The following is a 25,287-nucleotide window of genomic DNA, read 5'->3' as shown; positions in this document are numbered from 1 at the left end:
ACCCAGAAACGAAAATACAAGATTTTCTTGCTTTGGACCACCCTTCGCTGTAAAATTTAGATTCAAGGAACCTTGGCGGATAGAATTTACAATCATATATTGCTATGCCTGGCGGACTTTTGTTCTTGACAACCTATATCCATAAACCAAACTCCATCATTGCAAATGCACGCTTCGCTTCCTTTCCAATTCCGATCCTTAACAAATAGTTTATTTCCTTTTACATTCACCCTTCTTTGATGGCCACACACAACAATGCTAGCTTCAATCACTATCCTCCCCATTATCCAGCGCCTCGTCATCTACCTCTTTTTCTTCTGCTTCCTCAACATCGAACTTCTCTTCTCCGTCATCATCTTCCCTTGCTTCACCCTCCCCTTCTTCTTCATCCTCGCCTTCTTCCCCCTCCACCTCCTCATCATGCTCTTCATCTGCATCTATTTCCTCATCATGTTCTTCTTGTGTTTCTCCACTGCCCCCACTGCTTCCATCTCGCCTAACCTTTTTAGCTTTTGGCTCTCCATCCCCTTCTCGATCCAACATTTCCAAATCGCCCTCTCCGTCTTCACCTCCCGCTTGACCTCCAGCTACTTTATCCGCTGCGACTTTCTTTCTATGTGTATTTCTCTTGTCGTTCTGCAGTTCGATAAACTCTGATATTCGTTGATGCATGATTAGCATGTGGTATTCCCCTTGGTTTGCCTTCCCTAAACACCTATGCCCCATCCAATATGGAATGAAGTACTAACTCGCAAGTTCCGCCTCCAACCTCGGTTTAAAATCAGGGAATTCTATATCATCCAACGCCTTGAAAACATCTTGCGGCGCTATCGTTTTAACACTTCGGCTGTGTGCGTGCTCGTTCGCACTATTTCATCCATAATCGCATTAGCAATTTGCCCACACAATGTCTCCCGCTTCCATTCTTCTTTTCCCTTTTAAACTTTCACTATCAGTGTTTCCCCAATCTTCAATCGCTTTTGCTCCTCCCAATTTTCCGGTCCTCAAATGAACCCTAATCTACTCACTGTGTAGCCAAATAATTCACAAAAATCGTCGCACTCTTCCCCATCGCCAACATTGCATTTCCCTGGATCTGCGTATTGGGCGGTAACACACTCTTCGCCAATCGCGTTACGATACTTTTCGGGAGACTAAGATCCTGCCCATCACCATATGTATTAGCTTGACATGTAGCTCGAATGCGAGGAGATAATCGAAGTAATTGAGGTCACCCAGCGTCAATGGAACCCGATTCGGGCAATACCAATCGAGGAGAAGAATCTGGAGTCCCGTCCGTCTGAGGGAAGTAACTATAAAAACAAACCTCGATACTAATTCCCTCTCGAACTACTGTCGTTTCTTTAACAGGTGTAGCTTCATCTCCAACGACCGGCTTCGCGACATCGCTCTTTCGTGGCGGCATTTTGAAATATCCGTATTCGTAAGAAGGAGGAGTGGGATGTGCGGTGGTAGTGACGTCGAGAATGGAAATAGAAGTTTAGTTTATGGGTTTGTCTCTAAGCAAATGCGATTGGGCAATTCATTCCTCATTTGGGAGGCGGTGAATCATTTAAGCCTGGGAAACGCGCTGACGCGAAACCCGTGTAGAGTCACGTGAAAGTTTTAACACTGTGGCTTTCGAGGGGTATGGCTTTTGAATTGTTAGTGAGGCTGTATCATTTGACGCCTGCTTGTATCTTGAAAGTTCAAGGTATTCTGCTGAAGATTAGCTTGCGAGGTCAATAATCTCCTCAACCAACCTTCAGCAGAGTTCTCGGACGACGCTACTTTGACCTTTTCAAATATGTGAGCGCAATCTACAGATTTCACGAATTGAGATACTAGGAACAATTGAAGCCAAAGCTTATTTGGGTATTGATTTTACATTTAAATTGTCGTATCTGCATGCTATATGATGCCTCTGTGTGTTTCTCCTGTTGCTTCAGTCACCAGACTGTGCATATCATAAATAAAATCTTTCATCGAGTGGTGAATTTCAAATTCCCAATCTACAAGTGCCAATAATGTTGCACCGATCAGCACGGTTTCTTCATCGAGTTGTCGATCTCCATCAATATGAACAAATCCTCCTTGGTATCAATATAAGTAACCCTCCATCATTTATAACAAACGAACTCCACTGCCCCCCATAACCCAAACAATGCATTTAAAGAAAAACTGGCGTCCAGGCCTAATACTATGAGATGGCTAACCCAATCTCACGGTCGCTATCCCAGAACGACGGGTACGCAGCACGCGGTGGTGGTCTTGGTGATAATGGTGTGACTGGCCCCGGCGCCCCCGGACCTGGTGTCATTTCTCGAAATGACATGGGTGAATCGTTGTAGTCTCTGTTGTGACTGTAATCTCTATGGCTTCGAAAGTCATCTTCTGGATCGTACCATGTTGCTACCCTGTCGTTGGCTCTCAATTCTTTTGATTCGCCTCCATTGCCACTTTTAATACTCCACATACTTCTCGCACTCAAACTACTCCTCCTGCTCTTCGTGCGTGAATGACCACCTGACTTCGATAACCTTGATCTATGTCGTTCTGCTGGTTTTATAAATGGTTCTGCACCCGGCATGATTTCGTCGGTAAGACCAACTCTAGCGTTCGGAGCCTGGGCGAGAAAAGTAGGAGTATCAAGTACGTATCCTGAGATACCTGAAGGGTAAAAGGTAGATCGTGTTCGAGTAGATGTAGGAGAAGCAGTCCACGTCCAACCCGGAGAGTGCGCCATTTGTATTGTGTTGGATTGAAAGTAATCTCGCCCTCCAGTCTCTTTGTCGAATACCAAGTCCTCACCCATAAACACTTTTCTTTCGTTCCCAGAGCGTCGCCATGACTCGATTTCGCTATCATCTATCGGAGTCACTCCTCTTCCAGTGAAACTACGTTCCCTTCGATATCGCCTAAAAAGATATAAAGCAATTGAAACAACAATGATAGCGAGTGTACCGAGGACAGAAGCGAGAATGATGATCAGTGTATTGCGATTTGTACCAGAGCTTGTAGATGAAGCTGCTGTTGGTGTCGATAGAGAATCACTTGTTGTGGCTGTTGATGCAACTTGGGCATTGCCCGTAAGTTGCTCTGATCCAGAAGTTGAAGAGGCTGATAGAATAGAAGAGATAGCGATTGTGTTTGTGATCAATGATGTGGCTGTAGATAACGTAGATGTCGATTCATCCTTCCTCGATGTCGAGGATTCTGGTTTTGATGTGCTAGGAGATGCTGAAGGTGATGATTCTGATATTGAGAAACCATTTATAGCAACGAGTGTTTGAGCGGACGATAGAAGACATAACATCAACGTTGCGAACAATAAGTGAATGCCCCGCATTATGATGAAGTGAGGTTGCTTGGCCAAGGAGCAAGAATCAAGCTCGATTTAAATTATCAAAACATTGTTATCAGTCGTTAGACTGTTGAACCGACTGGGTCCTTTTCTTACTTCTCACTTCTTGGTTTTGATTGAAAAATATCGTAATGAACGGAAGAGGATGAAGAAGGCTCGGGTAAAGAAACAAGAGAACGAGTCTTAGGATCTATTGATCCTCAGAGACCAGCCCAAATATCCTGACAGATCTAGTTCAGACGTAATGAAGGTCCAAGATCAACTCAAAATGTAGGCACCAGTACCTATATAAATCTTGCAATGGTCGTATCTAGTAGCTGGACCTACTTTTACAAGTGGAGAAAATGTCTGTGTTGGACTATGGAGCGACATAAGCGTCTTACCTGTGGTCTGTGAGATCGGGATCATTTGATGGATGGATGCGTATGTGCTGTATGGTATGATGGTATCATCGAACAAACAAAGAACTGAACTGAGCTGCAGGTGGGTTTGCAGAAGTGCAGAATTAGATCCTTGGTCATCTTTCCGACCTTGGGCGGTCAATACACCCACCCAGCCTGATCGAGGACCCAGGGGTAAGTGTAAACTATTCTTGGTGGGGTGAACAAACACTGAAATCAATATCTATTGGCTCCAGCAGTTTCCCTGGTTCAAAACCAATAGTCTTTGAAGACCATTGAGTGGTTGATGTTGAGCTGTTTTCCGATGTAACCTAGTTGAAGTCCTCGGAGATTTTGCGTAGTCACTGAAGTGAACGAATGACAACTTGACATGATATTTGACGCCATTGCCGAAACGTGCCTCGCATATTGAGTTACAAGGTACGTGACATGGAAAAAACTTATGGCTAGGGTTATACAATTCAAGAGTGGATTAAAATGATTTTAAAGCTAGTCAACAAGAGGACGGGTTCGAGCGTGATGGAGTGGTTGATATTGAAAAGGACTGGGTTTGTCATTTGCTAATATAGAAACTAGACCGTGCAGAAACGTGCCGAGAAGAAGTGGATTATTCTATCAATTACCCTGTTCAAACTCCAATCTTCGACAAACGAACTCTTCGGATCTTCAACGGATTTAAACCACAAAATACCACGTTCGCCGCCGCAAAATATGCACATCTAGAGCAAGTCATTCATGTGACGGTTTAGTCAGTTGACGCACTGTAACATAAACAGTGACTAGTAGTGAACAATATCTTAGTAGGTCCCGTATCGTAGGCTAGAATCTAGAAATAGTAAACTTCCATTAATTCATGCAACGGAGGAAAAAAAGGAACATGAATCAAGTCACAGAAGGCTTCCCGAGATTTACTATTGTGATTTCGACGGGAAGAGATCTTGAAGCGATGAAGCGGTGAATACCTAAGGAACTCAAGTCATCCAGTGCAGTAGGCAACGGGGCGATAATCATAAATCGCCTCCAGATTCATGTAGTACGCAGTCAATCTCAGCCCGTCATGTCGATGAATCATCCAAACAGGGTTTCGAATGGTGACACGAGTAGTAGAAATTTTGATCGGATCTTGGTAATCATGTCAGCATGGCATCCTCGTCCTTGCTTGTCGTTCAAGATTGAAAGCTCTGTGAGATTGAGTGGAGTGGCGGAGGGATAAGTTTTCAAGCCTAAATGTGCAAAATATCTGCAATCCAATACATACCAAAGACTAGCATTCAATTGGGTGAAGAGAAGTAGAAATTCTTGATTCACAAACTCCGGTTCAAGATACTCATTTCGAACTCCGATTATCCTGTTTTTCGATGCTAATGTCAGCTGCAATCAATTTGTCCAAACCTCGATGTGGTACCATTATTGCACTACTCGATAAGGCAGGTTATGTGATATTGAAATTCTTCTCCATACAAAACGTGGAGCATGCGTGCCACTGATATGACTTCTTCTGCCTATATTCAGTAGTACTGTCAGCTGAGAACGGTACCTGACATGATACCTACGGTTCCTTAACCTGATATCTTAGCTATCTTGCCCCTCCCCTGCCCATCTCATAGTTTCATACCTTTCTCAAAGGCTTGAGTTCTCTCGGTGTAACAACCAACTTCAGAATATAAACCGAATGTTCCGAGTGGACCAATGAAAAGGAAACTTCCGCACTTCCACAAAACTCGTCAAAGTATATTATGATCTACGAAAGCCGTTTGACTTTCTTTTGTGCTATTGAAATTCACTCCGATTTGGGGGAACACAACATCAAAGCGCACACAGCTACATAGGTATTAACTTGTTGTGGGCGTTGCTGATGTTGGCACATGGCGATCCCCCAAACATGAAGTGGTAAAGAACATGAAGATAGAAACCCCTTTATCGCTTCTCCGCGTTTTCATCTTGGTCGAAACGACTAATACTTCCCGAATCTTAAGCTTCTGCGATGTAAAAAATCGTCATATTGATGCGGTAACGTCGGATGCCTTACGAGATGTCATAGTATGAAGCTTTCAATGTCTCACGAGTCATCATAATTAGAATCTTTAGCTCATCCAAACCCACGACGGCGCGAGAAAAAGAGTAAAGTTTTGGATGACCGTGACCCGGTTCAAAGGAAATTGAATGTCAGCCACGGACACTCTCCCCCTCATTCAGTTCTATCTCATATCTAATCCTTTGGCGTGTTCCGAAGTGCGGATGAATAGCAGTGAAGACTAACTACCTACGTAGGTACTTCACTATGAGGCAAGATCCAAGACATGTTAGTTAAATTGTCTACTCCACAAACACCATCTATGGCTTTTTTCCCCTTCTTGGCTATCAAACTATGTAGGTTCTGGAGGATCGACCTTAGCTTTCCAATGGTTAGCTAACAATCAAATAAATTTCTAGAACTACACCTAGAGCACGATGCCAAAGCTCAGTCTTCAGCCTTCTCACCGAGTACGAACTCAAAATACGATACCAATCGCAAAATTCCCAGGAGATTGGTTGATTCTTTCGGCTATACCCCCAATTTCTAATCATTTTAGACCCCAATCTGAAACACCAGCGCATTTCATCCCGCTTTCAAAATCTACTTTGAAAATGATACGTCAGAAAAGCCACTTTTGGTCTCGTATATAGAAGGATTATTGAGACGCGTTCTTGTCACGTCTACTTGCCCTGTTTGTGAACGACATCATGCAATCGCATATTAAATGCACAAAGCCTGATTCAATGTATCATTCACGCGTCCCAGCATGACCTAGCCGTATTACTCAAATCATGCACGTATTTACATTTGAAATGTATCCCTAAGAACTCATGCAGAACACGAGCATCCTCTTTTAGGTAAGACATCATGTTCTGCACAACGGCACAGCAAATTTTTCTTACAAAAAGGTACTGGCACTGAGAGAAAAGAGCGCCCTTGCATATGCAAGCTGCAAGCACTTAACCATTGCATATTCGCCTCCTCCTTTTTCGCTGTTCACCGCTTAATCTATGTAAACATAACCAATCAGGAGAATTTCAATGAGATCTCTGTCCTACTGTATCTTACAGTGATCCTCAGCCTGGAAGGAAGGGTACATGAGAATAGAGTAGCTTTACGGTCGCAGAACAGGCCAGCGGTCTCTTATCCAGTGACCTCTCTTCTCATCCCTCCATAGACCTCCGCGAAGGGTAGCTGATTACTCATACTACATATATGTATGTATATATGTATGTACCTATGTACATGTTTGTTTGCATACATCCTCTCCAGTATCCCCAAATATCTTCTAGAATCACGGAAACATCTCTAGACCTCAAGGCTCAAAGAGTGTTTCCGGTTATCGGATTTTTGAATCGGGCTCGAATTTAACTTTAAGCAAGCTTCCAAGTTTGTCATAATCTGCAAGAGATCTAAGACCATCCCGCATCTTGATACCAACTAGCACATCCGCTTCTACCCATTTACGCGCCGAAGCTATGGCGGAATTGGTTCTTAGATACGAAGTATATCCTCATGTGACGAAAAAAGTAAAGTGAAGGATTGATCTATTGATTTCATAGCATTAACATGATGTCTATGACTATCCAACACCCTCTTCTTTTCAACCCCAGTATTCTATTCAATGCCAAGTTCCAACATAATCATCTATGACCTCTCCCGTTGTGGCGGGGCTTATCTGTATGGAGTACTTCCAGTTTGCGATGTTGATAAGAGACTGTAAGATGTATCAAGTTAATTGATCCCTTGCCCCGCGGATTCCGATAATATTCTGATATTCTACTTCGTAAATCGTAATGCCCAACCCGAGTATCAATCTTCGGAGAATTTTCCCTGCCAATATTCTTTAAATTCTTGGCCCAACATCAAAGCGTAATCGCAATGCACACTTCCTTTCCAGGCTGCTATATGGATTGGTCCTGGATTGGACCTACCAGTTATGGCAATTCTTGAGAATGTAGATATTCTATAGTAGAACAAGGAACTAGGGACTTGCGTGTCCACAACTCCTCACTTCTAGAGTCTTATATTACGATAATCCTCCTTCTGATCCACGCTTAACACCCTACTGCCTCTCAAATCTCCATCACCCTGCATGCAGATTAGCAATTTGCTTAACCCAAGCATGCCAAGTTCCCCCAATTCACAAACGAAAAGTCCACCCCCTCCACCATAAATCAATCCATAGTCATGGGAACAAAAATGTTCCGATACAATCATACAACATCCATATCCCAAAATGAATCAAGTCGGGCATATTACCGAGAATATGCCATTACCGAGATGCTATGGAGATCTTTCTATTTTCTATTCAAGTCATACATATTTCCGCACTTACACTACTAACGATCCTTCACCGTTTGTTTCGTGGCAGATCATCGGGAAGAACTCATTTCACTATCATGGATGATATGTTTGATTCTCATTATATGATCCACTATTTGACTGACATGACATGATAACTATACGAGTATATTAATCGTATGGGGTATAGAAGATAGCAAGGCTCTTTTCTTCCTTTTGAAACTTTGGATATTAACTCCATGGAGTCGTTTACGAGGGCTTACGAGTGTAAATCGTGAGTCTTGAGTCGTGATAAAGAATTTTCATCATTCGGTAGAATTGAACGGAGATTTCAAAGACAAAGATCCACCACGTGCAGGAGCTTTTGGAACGCCCTTGGTTCACTTCTCGAGGAATTTCTACGGAATGCAGACTTCATTTGGAGATTAGTAGGTACACGCACGTCTTGTCTTTTCTTGCTGTTGATGAAGGAAGCTTGAGGCCCTTTAAGATGAGGGGCTTCAAATCTCAAATATCTGAGAGCTGAAGATCAGGAAAGGGACAACCACTGGTGGCTTGGCTACATCTTTACACAGTTACACATGACGCATGGTCTTTGCTTGGATGAATTTGCAGTTCTCTAGATCATACACGATGTCTACACGAGAAGCATGTAATTGCTTAGATGGAAGACGCTTGGCCATACATTTTGTTTCCACAAGAGACTTGTCCAATTTGTGATCAGAACGAGATGAATTCCTCTCAAATTTGAGCAAGTATTCACATTTCAAAGTCTGCTGTATAGAAGTCTATCATTCATGAGGGAAATGGATTCGCAATTGCCTGAATCAATAGCAGCTGATTGGTATTTGATTACTGTGGATACTTCCAGTACTCAGCGCCGTTCTTGGAATCCAAATGAATTATGCAAGTTTGCCGGATGGTTCAAACTTTCAACCAAACTCAAAATTATCATGTCAAAGGAAACGTAACGCAGAACGACTCGACGGCTACAGTTCTAGTACAGCTCATAAATTCGCGATGCGACCACCAACGTTACGAGAAGCTCGGGTCCACCAAATACCAATCATCAACAACATCAGTACTATTCAGCGCTCGTTAAATGCAAAAACAACACACCTTATTTCATAACAAACAAAGTCCAGTTGGCTCAGTGGTGGCGCACTTGGTTTTCACATCCTCTCAAACAGGATCACTGCTTCACAACCGAAGACTTTGTTTGTTAAAAATCAGTTCGCCTGGTTTTAATTCAATCCTGCGGCGCTTTCCCGAACAGGATTAATATTTTTTGCATTTTTTTTAATATTTCTTGCATTTCTTTTGGTGGGATGAAAATTAATGGAATGTAAGCACGGAAGAGTGGTCGGTCGATATATAAAAGGCGAACCTGATTGGCGCTTAATTAAACAGAGTAAAGGGTGGCAGTGAATCAAAGGTGAATCATCAGAGAGACTTGTTAGTTTTCATCTCTACTTTGCAACTGATTTTGCCAGGAGAAATACAACAGTGACAATGTAGCTTCTCAATGATAGACGAGAACTGTGGTGACCTGTGGAGAACAGGAAATGAAGACTACAACGCTAGGATTGAGGGACTGCTACACAAGATGGATTGAGACTACATAGCTGCTCATGAACTGAATCGGTCATAACGTATTGATAACTATCCTTGTGCGGGAAGACATTGAGGTGAATCTTCTTCCACACTTGAATTTTGGATCAGTTCTGAAATGCGCGGGGATGGAATTGATTTTCTACTTTTGGAGAGAAAGCCTCCCACAACTTTTCAATCACAAACTCCAAATATTATTACTTATTAAAAGAGAATTTCAGTATGTTTCAATTTGATTGTAATATGGTGTCTTGACTCTTCTCTAACCTCTGATCGGATATGAAAATTCTCAGGATTTGAAGCAAGAATGTGACGAGAAAGCAATTCGAGGACAACAGTAATATTCTGCCATTATCATCCGATAAGTATTACTGTCATCTCAAACTTCAACTTGCTGTTTCCTGTTTAGGTTGTCACATACCTCTCTGACACCTCTCTGCTCACGATATGAGAAGTGTAACAAAATGTCCCAATATTTTTGTTTGAATGAAAAAGCTATGGATCTCTTACCTTACCCAGAGTCTGTGGGGCTTTGCAGCAATCAAGCGGCCCTAGACTGCTCTCATCGGCATCTGTTGCTATGTTTCGTGATGCAACGATAGGCGATATTACTCTTTAACAAGGGATGCCGAATATTGAGGGTGCTAATTGGTCTATTCACCTATTAAATTAATCATCTATAGCCAGTGCGACTACGCGCCAGAATCCCACTCTATTAGCATTTTGCATTCAAAATGGTGGTACAAGTCACAGATAGGCTGTGAGACTTGCTTGTTTGGCCTGTTACTTCCATTATATTCTTAAAGATATATGGTATCGAAAATCCTGTCGTTTTGGGCTGGAGTTATGAATATTAGTGCAGTTATAAAGTTGTAACTCAGAGCTCTGTAAGTGGGAGGGAGGAACACGTTAGTGTTGATAGCTCATTGGTATGTCTGGTCTGTGATCCTCCCCTCAATACCATCCAAGGCCAAAGTATAATGTGGTGATGTCCTGAAATTCGCAACATCTTCGCTTCTCCAATAATTCAAAAGCTTATCTCTATTGCAAAGTCTCCAATTTAAGTAGATAATTCTCAACCCAGGATCGAGAGCTTAGCATGGGGTGAAAAATGGAATAATAGTGTAGATTCACTCACATGGGTTGAAAAGAATGGAGTGCTAGTATCCACTTTTCTTTCCTGGCTCTTGCCGGATTTGTCTCTTTTGTCTTCACTAATTTGTATATAAATACTCTGGGTAGAACTAGAAGGGAATAAATACCTTTAATAGAGAGAAATGCTGTGCGAGCTTCAAATAAATGAACGCTATTGAGGTTAGAGTCGGTTTCCAGTTGTTCTTGTGTAGATTAGGCATTGTGGCACAGTTAAAATTAGATGGATGAATGTAAATCTTTAGATTTTGTAGTCTTGACAATTAGCAGAAGAACATTTTTTCCGAAAGAAACATCAGATGATGAGAGTGATGGATGATGATTTCATAGCTCATGATATAGGTACGCAATCGATGATTAGAATAGACTAGATGATATGATTACGATGATCCTGTTGCGAATTTCGGAATATAACTCGTGAATTTGTAGAAGTGTGATTTCGAAGACGGAGAAGATTTCTGGCTGGTGTAGTTTGACTGTGCGCTTTTATCTTGTCGCATGCAAGGATTCTATATATAGTGCAGTAAGTTGCTGCGTGTGATGGTACAACAGTTGCTAGGTATCGGGTTCTCATCATTATCACTTCTCGGGGCTTTGCGGCTGGAAAGGATTGTTGAAATAGCGACCTTTGAGATGGGACGGGCATTCTGTGGGGCATTTATCTGGGAATTGTATGTAGGGGCCTCAGTATAGTGAGGGAATACAGGCCAAATCCATGAACTCATCATGATTTCATCGATCGCTTTCTTACGTAGTCAGAAGCCATGGCCTCAGTGTTTTCAATGAAAATTACATATCTTCCCAATTGCTGCATCATCAGTTAAACTGCTCCCAGAAAATGGATACCAACAATCAACATATTAAAGCACGATCATTAGCCCGTACATTGATAAATTATCCAGTGACTGCAATGAAATCCTAGCAAATGTGAGTGTAGCTAAATAAGAGGGGGATTAGCCTCAACCTAACCGAGATGTTCACTCCTTACATCGAATCATTCACTGGACCAAAAAGATTATCAAGTCACTAATCTCACTGAAGATTTGTGATTGAGCTGTTCATTAAGCAAAATGTATGGTATTTACATAGTTGAAAATCTTGATATATGCAAAATGTGGGCAAGCATTTAGAAAAATATCTGCACGATAAGTCAAACGAGAGTTGAGAGCATTCTTCTCGGAATATATGTGTTTAATGTTTAAGTCCGAAGGGTTTTTGACGGATATTTTGACTAAAGTGCACCAGGTGGGCGAAAGTCGTTGTCGAGTCCCAAATGCCAGCATCACTTGTCCGTGATTACAGTGTTGTGGCAATATATACTCAAATAAGACAACACCCCCAACACACTCAAACGGTTGAGAAAAAGAACTCAAGTGACTGTTTGAGCCATCAGATTGAAAAATTAAAGCCTTGATGAATCTTACTTCAAACATTATAGGGGAAAACCCGAACTTCATAGGGCTGCCAGGTGTTGATGTATCTACTTGAGAAACGGAAATTGTTCTTCGTTCCATGGTTAAAGGCATGTTGATTCGAGGTCTGGATTCAAGTGTTGTGGAAGCCGGACGTCAAAAAGCCCCCATTCTATCTATACTCATTCTAGTAATATAAGGATTCGGAGCGTATTCGCGTATCAGAGTTAGGAATATTTTATCCTCGCTCCGAGCCAAAACGTCGAGGCAAATTATTATGTACGTTTGTGGAAGTGGATTGTTGAATTTATGTGAACCTTGACTGTGGTTGTCACAGTAAAGAAGAGATAACTGTAGGCCATTAGATCCGAAAGCAGATTGTACATCGACTGAAGGGCCATTAACATACCTAGCAGTTTGCTTGTTGTACTGCAAACTGCTAGGTGTATGATTTGACGGAATGAGGGAAGCATAGGGACTCCAGAAACCATCGTACATCGTCAAGTAAGACGGCAGCCAACTGAAGCATTCATAATGAGTACAGAACGCACTTGGGGAAGTTGCTAGTAGACCTTGATTGTAGGGCTCATGAGAAGCCGTCCATAGGAATAGAGTTTGGTCCGAAGTTCGCTTAAGAATTTCTTGCTGAAGTCGAAGAAATGCATTTTCGGAGCCCTCCCCATACATTGGCAGCATATGAATATCGAACAGCCCCATCAAGCAATAGGCCATATCTTCTTTCCGGGTGGTTTCTCGTTTTGAAGCCCATGAAATTCTTTGGGCAGCATTGCAGTATCCCGGGTAAAGATTTCCGAGTATGACATCCCTGAGAACACCTGTGATGCGTTCGATAGCAGCTGCATGCTCGTTCTTTGTTCCTAATAGTCGCCAGTGCATATCAAATAGTAGTAGATGACGTGGTGCTATGAGTTCCTGTAATGTCCATCCACGAGTGAACCATTTGCTTTGATCCAAAGAGCCGATCTCCTCTAAGTCTGATAAATATGCGTAACAAACTGCAGATTCTTAATACCAACGATACATTGAATTGATGGCCTCACTAAGTTCCGCGGGGCTTGATTTGTCAATGCAACATGTGTCAACCCAGACCCAATCGTATTCATCTTCCCTGGCCCTTTTGCGACAGCATTCTAGCTTCGCAAAACCCTTCTTCTGATTGAAGTCGCCATTTCTGACATCTTCAAAGGTAGCCTCTTCTTCCACCCACCTATGAGAAAGAATGGCGTACGAGGGAGTATTTCGTTGGGAGAATTCCTGTACTCGAAAGGAGATGTTAAGCTGTCGAGGAATGGTCGGCAGAAGTAGTCGATAATGTGGGCTAGTCTGGAGACCTTCATAAGTGTCCGAAGCCCTGTGGTTGCAAATTCCGTGTACGACAAGGTGGTATCGTAAATCCCACCAATGACCTTAACTTGATAGTAATTATTGCGATGTAGATGAATATACACGTGATACACGCTAGTGCTTATTGCGTGCATACAGGCCTCACGGCTTTCAACCTCAAAATTATACACCATGTTCAGATGTATTTATGTTCTAATTGATCCTGATATCTTAGAGATTTACTGAGTTTTAAGTTAGATGGATTCGACCAGTCTTACTTCAAATGGAGTTAGTATTCTACAGTATTTAATTTATAATACATCCTTGGGTTTCCTCTCCACTTTATGTCTTACTACAGCTTTTAGATCTTGTTTTAGAAACTAGAAAGTACCGTGGGCACGAGAAGAGCTCGAGTCTCCGTGATTCAAATCAAGTGGCATGCAACTAACATCCTTTGGAATGGCATTGTCAAGCGGACGTATGTAACGACATATTCAAAATGATCGCATATCACGCTCCACCCAATATCACAAACGAAGCAAGTATATTAATCTCAACATTAGCTACACAATAATACTGACTAACTCATTGATCTTTTTCTTCTCCTACTTTCGAATGGCTTGGTTGATAGACATGGTAAGACATAACTACCACATAAGGAGAGACTAGATGCTACCACTTCTTAATCTATCTGCACAATTCTGGGAACATATAGTAAATTCAATGTCTTAAACCAGCTGTTAAGGTATGTTCTACCTCCCCCCTATTCCCCACTCTTCTCTCATTACCTTCCCCCTACGTCTCTCCTAATTTTCCAACAAAAACTCACAAAACAGAGCATAAATTCTGCAACTCAAATACAGACACCCTCCAGAGTAGCTCTCGCTGCCACCGCATTCTCATACACCAAGGATTTGTTTGGTAAAAGAAGTAGGAGTCTCACTTAGAGTTTGAAGCCAGAAGCGAATAAGTCAACTACCCCACTTTCCGACCACCCCCTCTTTTCGACCACCTCAAAAACCACACCGCTTTGAGTAATTATAAAATTTATACTTTGAATAACTCAACAATGCTTTAATCAATTAATTTGAAATTTTGATATTATTATAATTGTGATATGAAGAATAGATATACCGAAGAAGATATCGCAGAGGCTCTTAGAGCGATTACAAATGGAGCAAGCATACGAAGAGCTAGCTTGGATTATGGTGTTCCACGTACCACACTTCACGATCGAATATATGGTGGAGTTTCGCATCAAAAAGGCGCCCAAATACTTCAAAAGTTATCTCCAATTCAGGAGAATCGACTAGCAGAATGGATATTAGTACAGGAAGCTCTTGGTACTAGCCCTACACATCGTCAAATCAGAGAGATGGCAGAGCACCTCCTTATTGTACGAGGGGAGGATCCCTCACTTGGAAAGAAATGGATACATAGCTTTTTTCGAAGGCATCCTAATATTGGAACTAAGAAGCAACATCAAATCGATTCTGCACGAGTTTCAGGTGCTACATCTGATATTATTAAGAAGTGGTTCCGGAACCTCGCAATCCCTGAAATCAAGGCTATTAAGCCGGCCAACAGATGGAATATGGATGAAGCAGGTATAATGGAGGGTCAGGGTCTTAATGGACTAGTAGTAGGAAGCACTGATCGAAGATTTATTCAAAAAAAGCAACCTGGATCTCGAATTTGGACCTCTTTTATAGAATGCATTTCAGCCAATGGAAAAAGCATTACTCCCCTTGTAATATATAAGGGAAAATCAGTTCAGCAACAATGGTTTCCAACAGATTTGACTCTATTCAAGGGTTGGAACTTTACCGCTACAGAAAATGGATGGACTACAGATGCTACAGCTTTAGAATGGCTGAAAAAGATCTATATCCCTCAAACTACCCCTATTCAGCCGGAAAATTCAAGACTCCTCATTTTGGACGGACACGGAAGCCATGAAACTACAGCATTTATGTTAGAATGCTTTAATAACAACATATATCTCTTATTTCTCCCACCACATACGTCACACGTACTACAACCACTCGATTTATCTGTGTTCTCACCCCTAAAAAGTGCATATCGAATCGAACTTAATAAATTAAGTCTATTATCCGATTCCTCACCAATTGGAAAGCGCAATTTCCTTTCTTGCTATCAGAAGGCTAGAATAGAAGGTTTAACTATTCAAAATATCAAGTCTGGGTGGCAAGCTAGTGGTCTTTGGCCCAAAAATATGGCTAAACCTCTTATGAGTCGACTTTTGCTTGAAAATAGCAATAGAGAGGTTTTATCACTTAATCCTGAATCTGATGATGATCCTATTCTTCAATGGAATATATATTCATCGTTTATTCAATGGAAAACCCCTCAAAAAGGAGCCGATATCAGAAAATATAGAGATATAATGATTCAAGAGAAGGAGATCGATTTGCCAACACGAAGATTACTATTTCGCAAGATTATAAAAGGATTCGATGCTAAGGATTATGAACTCTTAGAGGCAGAGAATAAGATTAGAAAGCTAGAATATCAATTAGATGAAGCATTACCTAGAAAAAGGCGAAAGGTTGTGGTATCTCCAAATTCGAAGTTCGCAGGGATTAGAGCTATAAGGCGTACACAAATTGAAGCTGGAGATCGTGAAGATGAGGTAGATGATAGCTCTAGTGCTATAGAAAGTGATTCTACAGGCGATTTCATTGAAGTTCAATAGTTATTGAGTTATTAAAGTTTTAAGTGTAGATAATATGAATTTTTTAGGTGGTCGGAAACAGGGGGTGGTCGGAAAGTGGGGTAGTTGACTTACTACCAAAAGTGTCTCTTGGAGACAAAACCACTCCTACCACTCACCCAATAGTACTCGTCCCTGCTCCAGACACAAGTAACTTCCAAGTCTAGTATATCAATGATTCTGTAGTTCTCTAGTTGCAAATGCAGGTCGAAGTGAATAGACTTACTATATTGACCAAAACCCTGATATTTCACTCAAAGCACATGATCTCCAGTTCACAGTCTCCAAAACAACGAACTAGAATGGGCATCAAGGTGTTCCTATTTCTTTCCCCAATTCACCATTCATTCCAAAACTTCCAATCCCAGCCTTTTATAAATGCTCAACTCCTAGAATCACGCAGTCCAATATTGCTGAAACCAAGCTATACGACTGGGACATGGCTTTGCTGGATTGGACTTGAAAGCTGTGCTATTAGCAATATATCTATCTACCTCTAGATGAACTTAACATTGATTTCGCTCCCTCGAGCTCCTTTTTGAAAGACAGTGCTGCAATGTACATCATCCGATACACACTCCGATTCTCTTCATTCTTGATAATATCGAAAAAACGGGAAATAGCAACATCCATTCATACCATCCCATCTGTGAATCCCATATGCCAATCCCATCCGTTATTCCAATCATATAATCATATGATCCAATCATTCATTAATCTAATCCTACCGTCCGTTTACCGAATAATACCATAAGAACATCTAAAACAATCAAATCAACAACTAAATCCCCCTCTTACCCGTAAAATATACAAGCTCCACCGGAGTAAACGCAAACCCATCCCCATCTTTCAATTTGACACCCCTCCCTCTTCCTCAACCAATACCAAAGAAATTCCTCCTAGGCCCACAAACTCCCTCTCTCCCCACGCTCTTGTCGTTGAGTCCCTCAAGTGCCTAACTGTAACACAGAAATAGAGCAAGTTGTGTATATATAAACAACCACTCACAATGACAGATTGCAAATCAAAAGAGGCAACAAAATGACTCGCTGACAGAGTGAATCTCTGTAGCTACACTCCAGCAGAAGCATTTGCAACAAATGATTAAGAAACTTCGAACCACACGAATCCCAAAATCAAACTCCACAATCCACAATCCCCACTCCCAACCTCTCAACACAATCTCCATCCCCCACCCGATCTTTACTCCCATTCTCTATTCCGCACATCGATCTTTAAGCGAATTTTCTTAACGTCCCGAATAATATTCAGGTAGGTATATAAAAGCTCTTTCTATTGATCTTACCTACCCCTCCATTGCCAACTTAGAATTATATGGCATAAGCGCAGATCTTATGGTGACATTGGAACTGTGTGGCCTAAGAATATGGCTCTAGTACTACTATACGCCGCTAGACTGTCTAGAAATTGATTGGAAACTTAGAGATTGAAAAACCAGACACAGCGTAGTACATTCCGTCCGATAACTATCCCACGACCCTTCATCTCGCTCGCCGTATGAACTTCGAGTAGGTAGGTAGGTATAGATGACAACTAATTCATAGATTCATACGGGTAAAATTAAGCGAACGATAATGAACCCCTAAATCGCAGTATGATACAATGTTAATATCACGAAATAAGACATTAGACGAATAACCTAGATCAAATATCTCGCGTAGTATATTTATCATTCGACAGTAAATAAACTTCGCTACCAATAACTAGATATGATGAGATAGTAGATTCGCAGACGGATTCTAAAAAGAAGGATTTGGATATCTCAGACGGGTATATAATTTCCACACAATAGGGCAACCAGGCATACCTAGGATAGATGTGAGACAGTTTGTTTGGAAAGCAGAACTGCTTTCAGGGCTCGCTACGAGTTTGAGGAATAGGTTCTAGAGATTCGTGCTTCCAAAGAACCACGACTACCGGTTGAGTGATTAAAATGACAGATTGGAGACAGTGATGGCAGTGGACTGGCAGTAGTTAATTGTTTATTCTTGAGATGGAAATTCAGTGCAATTTTAGCAAGTGTTCGTACTTGTTTAACATTCGGAGCTATCCTTCATGCAGATATTTCTCAGATTCTAAATTCTTGGTAGATCACGCCACCTGTGAAGTTCCTCGGTAGTGTTCCTGTTTCTGTTGATAGAGTACTGAAGAGTCGAAGGCATCTTGATATTCATACTAGATACTTGAATCTAAAAAGTAGTCTCAAGCTCCACTGGAGTTCGCTAATTCTATCACCTTAGCCGCGGCTTCATCAAAGTCATCATATGCAAATAGTGGCAATCCACTTTCAGCAATCTATAATTTTAAGAGAAAAGTCAGTAAACAATTATTCTTCTCACCACGTTCCAAACCAATAAATAGATCACAACTAAAAGAAAAAGAAAACTTACAATCCTCTGCCCTTCTTTCTCATTCGTCCCTCTAATTCTAACAACCACCGGCACCTTAACTCCCAACTCCTTGAAAGCCAAAAGTATCCCCTCGGCAATCATATCTCCTAAAGTCAACCCCCCAAAGATATTGACTAAAACCACCTTCACCCTCTCATCTCTCAATATCACCTCGAAACTCTTCTTCACCGTTTCCGCAGTTGCTTTCCCTCCAGTATCCAAGAAATTGGCAGCTTTACCCCCTGCATCTGCTAAAGCATCTACGGTATTCATAGCCAACCCTGCACCATTCACCAGTGTCCCGATATTACCATCACCGGCAAGTCTGATGTATACTATACCGTCTTTTTCGGCAGCTATTTCGGCAGGATCTTGATTATCTGCGCGGGGAAGAGAATGAATCTCTGATTGACGATTCGTACTTTTAAATGCGGCATCATCGAAACCAAAACGTGCATTCACAACCACCATTTTCTGATGACCTTCTAGTTTCGTTGCTTTTTGATTTTTTACGACGCATTCGAGGAGGAAGGCTTCTTTTTCTTTGAAGAGTCCATACAAGCCGAAAATGAGTGATTTCAACAACCTGCTTTGAGATCTCAATCCCAAATGAAAGCTGCATTTATGGAGGACATTAGACATTCTGGCTGCATCGTATGAAAACGGAAGCTTTATCGATTTTGTAGGGGACTCATTCTCTTTACCCGGCCCCTGTATTATTAAACATGGACATCGGTTACTTCGATCAATGCCAATAGCAAGGTGGTAAGTGTGACCAGCTGGGCTTCTAATGATTTTCTTTTCGTCAAGCAATTTAAATGCATCTCCCTCTTTGAGATATATGGTTCTTCTTTGCGTCATGTTCATTTGTGAAATGCTTGGTGTTGGACATACCCTCATTGTATGGTAACCTCGCTTTTGAGAATGACCACCTGTAGCCACGCCATTACTGGATCTTCCGGAGCTCTTTAATAAAGCCTTCATAGCATTACCAAATTTGGCTGGATGATTGACCATAGTAACTCCTACATCTTCGAATGCTTTGATTTTTGTCAACGCATCAGGTTCTCCTGGTAAAGTGAAAGCTCCAGCATGACCCATGACTTTACCAGGAGCTGCATGAACACCAGCTACTAGTGCTGTGATAGGTCTACGAAAGGTTAGCATAATTCAAAACGTCTGTAGGAAGCTTACTTGGGATTTGGGGAACGTTTTTTATATTCCTTGATCCAAGCTGCAGCCTCAAGTTCTGCTTCACCACCAATTTCACCGATAATAATGATTCCTTCAGTATTATCATCATGTTCGAAAATCTTTAAAGCATCCACAAAATTAGTGCCAGCCAATACATCACCACCCATTCCAATACAAAGACTTTGACCAAGCCCGGCCCTGGTCGTTGATGCGACGGCTATCAATATTAGTATTGATCAAGATCATCTGCCTAGTAACGTGCCTTCATAACTCAAAGTTCCCGACTTAGCGATAATACCTATTCGACCTGGTGTGAAGCAAGAAAGGGGTTGGAAACCAATTCGACATTTTCCAATTGCCGAAATAATTCCAGGGGCATTTGCACCAACTAATCGACTTTTTGATTGAGTATCCAGTATATTATGTATCTTAAACATATCAGTTTTGCTTTCTTGTAAATTATTGGAATCATACCCTTAACATATCATGGATAGGGATGTGTTCAGCAACAGCAACAATGAGAGGAACTTCTGCTTCAATGGCTTCTTCAATTGCGCTTGGTGCTTGATGAGCTGCTACATAAATTCCAGTTGCATCTGGTTTAAGTTGTTCCATTGCCTACCTCCGGTTGTTAGTATAGTTAACATCCATAATCGTGATATACTTGCCTCCTTTACAGTAGGTAAAACTGGTAATCCCAAATGCTCTCCGCTCTTTCCAGGTGTCACACCACCAACTATATTAGTTCCCCATTCTAACGATTCTTTTGCATTTGCTGTGGCCTTCATAGAATATTGAGATCAGCATGGGAATCATTAAAGATTCTTAACTTTGGGATTTCACCTGTCTACCTGTACCAGGTCAGTCATGATACACCCCCCCCAAAACAGTCAATTACACATTATCATACCTGTGAACCCCTGAAATATAACTCTAGTATGGCTTCCGATCTTCAATTTCTTGATTGTTTCTCCATATCTATCCTCATGTGTATGTTTACCATCATCCCTACGTACAAAATGCTTCAACGTTCTTGTGCCGGAGTACCCAAATCTACCCCGCGTGAGAGCTTTTGAACGTATCATTTTGTCTGTTCGGAGGTAGAAAGAAACTACGGAGTATGTACAATATAAAATGGACAAACTATGGGGTATAAACAAATCATAAAATAGTCTCGCCGTCGCAATATTTAATATAGTTGTCACGAAGTAATCGAAAGATGTAGGTATCTCAAGCTACAAACCTCAAGCCTCGGGAACATGTATTGGGAATAAACGCCGACGAGCTTGAGCTTGAGCTTGAGCATCACCTAAACCCCGTCTTCACATATGTGGGGAAGCAAAGTACGTAGTAGGTAGGTACGCACGATCTCTTGCATTGAAATCTGGACCTCTACGGTACCTCCACACACTCATTTTCCGTTTTCCACCTCGTACACAAAAAGCCTAGTAGAATGCTGCATACCTCGTTCCACATGATAAAACCCAAGTTCTGATATCCCGTTCCCGTCACCTGATATGTATCTACTCGGTGTCTTGCGCCGTCCGTTCGTCCATCCAAGCAATAATTCATGGGAGGTAAAAGATCAGCTAGAGCGTATTCCACCAATCCACGATGCGGAGAATTCGTTTTGGGTTAGCCGTGGATATCCCGAGCTGGAGAATGCGCTACGCGTCTCTATGAGTGAGGGATCGTTTGTTACCCGCACACACACTACACTTCCTGCTCTGGACCATTGAACGCAGTTGAATTGAATTCTTCTACCTATTAGAACACCGAGCAAACACAAATAACCATTTTCACTCAATCTCAATCGCAATCATGACAGTTGAACCAAAAGGTATATTAATTGCTCTACCATCTTTCCTTTCCCCCCACGAACCCCGCAGCTAATTCCTCTCCCAGACCTCTCCAACACCCTCAGCAACCTCACCATTAATCCCTCCTCCACTTCCCCCAAACCCTTTTCCCGAGCCAAAAAATCCAAATCCCTCGCCGACTCCTGGGAAGACGAAGCCTCCTCTGGTTCCGACACCGAGACCGAAACCGACCCTCCCCAACCCCCATCAACAGAAACCACACTATTCCCCACCTCCTCTTCATTCCCCTCCGCACCACCACCTACCCCTATTTCACCCCCTCCACCTAGCGAACACTTTCCACCTCCTCCATTTTCCTCCTCCAAAAAACCCATCAATTCCTCCTCTGCCCAAGAATTTGAGAATCCCTATGGTTACCCCGGCCCCTCATCCTCCTCTCCCAATTCTGCGCGGGGCCCAGAACGCAGACAGGAAAAAACAGATGCTGTAGCTCGACGACTCATAGCAGGTGCATTGGGTGTTCGCGCACCGAAGAAAACAGATGAACAGAGGGAATATGAACGGGTGCAAAAGGAAAAGGAGATGAAGAGGAGGAAAGAAGAGAAAGATGAAGAAGAAAGGAGGAGGCAGGAGGCAGAAAAAATCAAGAAAGGGGTGTGGGATGATTAGTTGGTTTCATTGAGAAATGGAGATAAGTATGAAGAAGGATGATGGAAGAAGGGTTGAGGGCTAAGAGAGATCTGATTTGGAGTTATAAGCACGAGGTATAGAGCTTAGAAGTAAGAGGAGGGCCATGCATATATGTTCTGTACTCTTACGCATTCTACGCCGAGGTGTAGCACGCATCGAATGTGTGCATGTATAGATGCACAAGTTACTATTCCAGAGCAATGAGCCATGTTGATTCTAGGCCGCCGGTTTGGTAGCAACGAAGAATTATATCCTTCATGAAGATGGAAGTTCACACTAGATACTCATACCGAGGATTCGGGATTTATTGTAGGATGATTTCCTCGCAAAGTCACAACAATGTAATGAGAGAGTAAATGAAGGCAGTGGAAAGTACTTCATAGCGCACGCACTCCCAATATAACAGCAAATCTTATGTTAGAAACACATTAAAAATCACAACCAAATCAAAACGCACATCAGACGCGATACTGAAAAATCCTGTCACAATTTGAGAACATCTTTATTTTCTTCCACCCAAGGAAAACAAGCATCTAAATTCTGTCCTTCGTGGCTGCAGCCAGAAAATATGCCCTGAAGTATGAAGAAACACTATTTGACGCCTCCCTAGACCACGCCAATACCGCGACGTAAAACTGACGAGTCATCCCCCAAACGCAAGGAAAAAATAGCCCAGATTAGAAGATCGTTTTCGCTTTGCAAGATGTTAAATGTTAACTGCCAACGCAGCGTTGCACATTCTTCTCCTTCGGTCTGAGCTATCAGTCATCTCCAACCAGAGTTATCCTAAGCCCTGGTACCATTTCGCCCCTCCCTATCGTGCGTGTGCCGAATTGTTATGGTATCGTATCGTCGTGTAGTGGAATGGATGAGAAAGTAAGGGATGATTTATTGGCCACCAATTTGCTCCTGATGGACTTCAAGAGTGTCACCATCTTGCATATCCAACTGAGGTAAAATGCGTTAGTCAAAAGTGATGCGACACCGTAGCACAGAAATATTCCCCGATGAATACAAATATCAGATCCTCCACAAAATATACAAATTGAATACACACCTTATCTGGGCTATCTGTAGCTTGAACACGGCTGCCATCAAAGAGGAAGCGAACGGAGTTTGGTGCTTTTCCTTGTCTTTCGCAGAAAGCATCCATCAACTTCTTCAACTGAGTGGAACGCTTGATCTTGAAGAAGACTTCGTTATTGTTATCGGTGACCTTGATGTTCAAGTGCTCGGAAACAGGGGCTTCGGGTCGCTCGCCAGCTGGGGATCCCTCATTGTCGGACATTTCAAAGTTGAAGTTCAGGGAATGGGTAGATGAAATTCGTGGGGTGGGTGTTTCTGAATTCAAGGCTGTAGGTGGTGGTAAATTAGTTAGTTTATGAAACAAGAGGATTATTATGTATGAAATAAACTTACAATACAGGAGTAGATTTGACCTTAGTAAATCGACCTACTTTCAAAGTGTCTGTAAAAGTTATCAGTTGTGTTGGTCGAAGATTAAGAGAAAGTCCAGTGGTGGGTAAGGAATTATGAGGAAGTCAAATTCACGCTTGTGGCTGATGACGCTAAGCTTTACCTAGGTAGGTAGTGACACAAAAAGGAAAGAGGAGTGGTGTGGCTGGAGGGGTTCTGATTGGTGTAGTGTGGTTTGCTGGAGGCTATTGTAGCCTTTCATCTAGATATAAAAAGATTCTTGAGGAACCAAAGAATGAATGAAAAAGAACTTACAATAACTTCAGACTTCTATCTACAATTGGACACCCTTCTGAAAGAGGTTGATTGCAGCTCTCGTATTTGCGATCAAAGATCTCTACAGTATCTAAGGACCCAGGTTGCCACAGTTATATACATTCAGTCAAAAGGAAACTCCCTGGTGGTTCATTTGCTGAGAACCCAGATTGAATATGGTGATACCATTTTTCTATCAAGTCAAATTGCCTTTTCTTCTTTTAGAAGTCATTGATACTAATATCTATGGACTTTCAGCCACTCAAAAATGATATAACTATAGAACAACCTTGCCATTCCAAAGCTGTATGTTACACCCACCAATCCACATTGCCTTTTGCAAATAGCTGACAATACTGAGCTGGATAAAGTGTGCCATCCAAGGTCAGCATCTTTCTCTCAAAGCCAATTAGGAACTCAACTGATGATTGACATATTAGATTGTCTTGCAAAGAATAATTACAACCAAGACAAGTGTAGATCGCAGATTGATGCACTATATGATTGCTGTAATGCATTCTATGAGAAGAATGGTGATGACGCAAAGAGTGTCTCCTGTCCCAAGGCAAATTTGCTACGGTTGAAGATGAAGCAGAGATCAGAAGAGAGACGGGCATAAAGTAATAGACGTGCGACCCAGATAAGAAGGGATCTTGAGAGCTTTCTATATCCATCCATTCATTGATACTGCAACTCTCATAGTATACTCTCAAAGTACGCCGATATTGGTAGATACATTACATAAAACACCATCATCACAAATCACGTTTTTAGGCACATCAATATTACAGTCGAGTTTCTTACGAAAAGATGTAACTCTCCAAGTTTACTGCCATCCTTCACACCTCCGAAAAGGTCAGGTAACGGAAACAGGGAGAGTCTTTAATATGGCCGATCATGAGCGCGCAAAGAGATCCCAACGGACCTAACCAAACATTGAAGGCTTGATTCGAGACTCTAATTAGAAGGGCGGTAAAAACATTGTAAAGAAGAAATGTCTAAATTTGCAAGCAAGAAATCTCTTAAATAGAAGATTTCCTTAGCGTTAAATTGCATATTGCGCTAAACTTTACCTGGTACCTAGCAGTACTGAAGAGTTAAG

General features: G+C 41.9%; 8 protein-coding genes across 8 annotated transcripts; 3 read left to right on the top strand and 5 right to left on the bottom strand.

Moving 5' to 3' along the window:
- Positions 1-264: 264 nt before the first annotated feature.
- EAF01_001767 (uncharacterized protein) lies at positions 265-1,426 on the bottom strand (the record flags this gene model as incomplete). The annotated part of the gene is made up of 4 exons (XM_038910017.1): positions 265-653; positions 750-868; positions 1,029-1,162; positions 1,328-1,426. The coding sequence occupies 4 exons, from the start codon at positions 1,424-1,426 to the stop codon at positions 265-267; spliced, it is 741 nt and encodes a 246-aa protein (XP_038774829.1).
- Positions 1,427-2,200: 774 nt separating this feature from the next.
- EAF01_001766 (uncharacterized protein) lies at positions 2,201-3,349 on the bottom strand (the record flags this gene model as incomplete). Its single annotated transcript, XM_038910016.1, has 1 exon — positions 2,201-3,349. The coding sequence occupies one exon, from the start codon at positions 3,347-3,349 to the stop codon at positions 2,201-2,203; it is 1,149 nt and encodes a 382-aa protein (XP_038774828.1).
- A 9,068-nt stretch (positions 3,350-12,417) lies between these two features.
- On the bottom strand, positions 12,418-13,799 carry EAF01_001765 (uncharacterized protein; the record flags this gene model as incomplete). The annotated part of the gene is made up of 3 exons (XM_038910015.1): positions 12,418-13,277; positions 13,299-13,489; positions 13,543-13,799. 3 exons carry the CDS (start codon positions 13,797-13,799, stop codon positions 12,418-12,420), a joined length of 1,308 nt encoding a protein of 435 aa, XP_038774827.1.
- Positions 13,800-14,722: 923 nt separating this feature from the next.
- On the top strand, positions 14,723-16,321 carry EAF01_001764 (uncharacterized protein; the record flags this gene model as incomplete). The annotated part of the gene is made up of 1 exon (XM_038910014.1): positions 14,723-16,321. One exon carries the CDS (start codon positions 14,723-14,725, stop codon positions 16,319-16,321), a length of 1,599 nt encoding a protein of 532 aa, XP_038774826.1.
- A 2,219-nt stretch (positions 16,322-18,540) lies between these two features.
- EAF01_001763 (uncharacterized protein) lies at positions 18,541-21,288 on the bottom strand. The gene is made up of 8 exons (XM_038910013.1): positions 20,855-21,288; positions 20,788-20,795; positions 20,622-20,726; positions 20,419-20,562; positions 20,216-20,372; positions 19,945-20,161; positions 18,751-19,900; positions 18,541-18,655 (listed from the first exon to the last, which is right to left on the bottom strand). The coding sequence occupies exons 1-8, from the start codon at positions 21,027-21,029 to the stop codon at positions 18,563-18,565; spliced, it is 2,049 nt and encodes a 682-aa protein (XP_038774825.1). The 5' UTR covers positions 21,030-21,288; the 3' UTR covers positions 18,541-18,562.
- A 477-nt stretch (positions 21,289-21,765) lies between these two features.
- On the top strand, positions 21,766-22,433 carry EAF01_001762 (uncharacterized protein; the record flags this gene model as incomplete). The annotated part of the gene is made up of 2 exons (XM_038910012.1): positions 21,766-21,784; positions 21,850-22,433. 2 exons carry the CDS (start codon positions 21,766-21,768, stop codon positions 22,431-22,433), a joined length of 603 nt encoding a protein of 200 aa, XP_038774824.1.
- Positions 22,434-23,342: 909 nt separating this feature from the next.
- EAF01_001761 (uncharacterized protein) lies at positions 23,343-23,742 on the bottom strand (the record flags this gene model as incomplete). Its single annotated transcript, XM_038910011.1, has 2 exons — positions 23,343-23,402; positions 23,512-23,742. The coding sequence occupies 2 exons, from the start codon at positions 23,740-23,742 to the stop codon at positions 23,343-23,345; spliced, it is 291 nt and encodes a 96-aa protein (XP_038774823.1).
- Positions 23,743-24,361: 619 nt separating this feature from the next.
- Positions 24,362-24,804, top strand: EAF01_001760 (uncharacterized protein; the record flags this gene model as incomplete). The annotated part of the gene is made up of 4 exons (XM_038910010.1): positions 24,362-24,364; positions 24,444-24,491; positions 24,557-24,569; positions 24,626-24,804. The coding sequence occupies 4 exons, from the start codon at positions 24,362-24,364 to the stop codon at positions 24,802-24,804; spliced, it is 243 nt and encodes an 80-aa protein (XP_038774822.1).
- Between the last annotated feature and the right edge of the window lie 483 nt (positions 24,805-25,287).

The sequence above is a fragment of the Botrytis porri genome (assembly GCF_014898465.1).
Source record: "Botrytis porri strain MUCL 3234 chromosome Unknown BPOR_002, whole genome shotgun sequence".
Classification (NCBI taxonomy): Eukaryota; Fungi; Ascomycota; class Leotiomycetes; order Helotiales; family Sclerotiniaceae; genus Botrytis; species Botrytis porri.
This window is presented reverse-complemented; position numbering and strand designations above follow the sequence as displayed.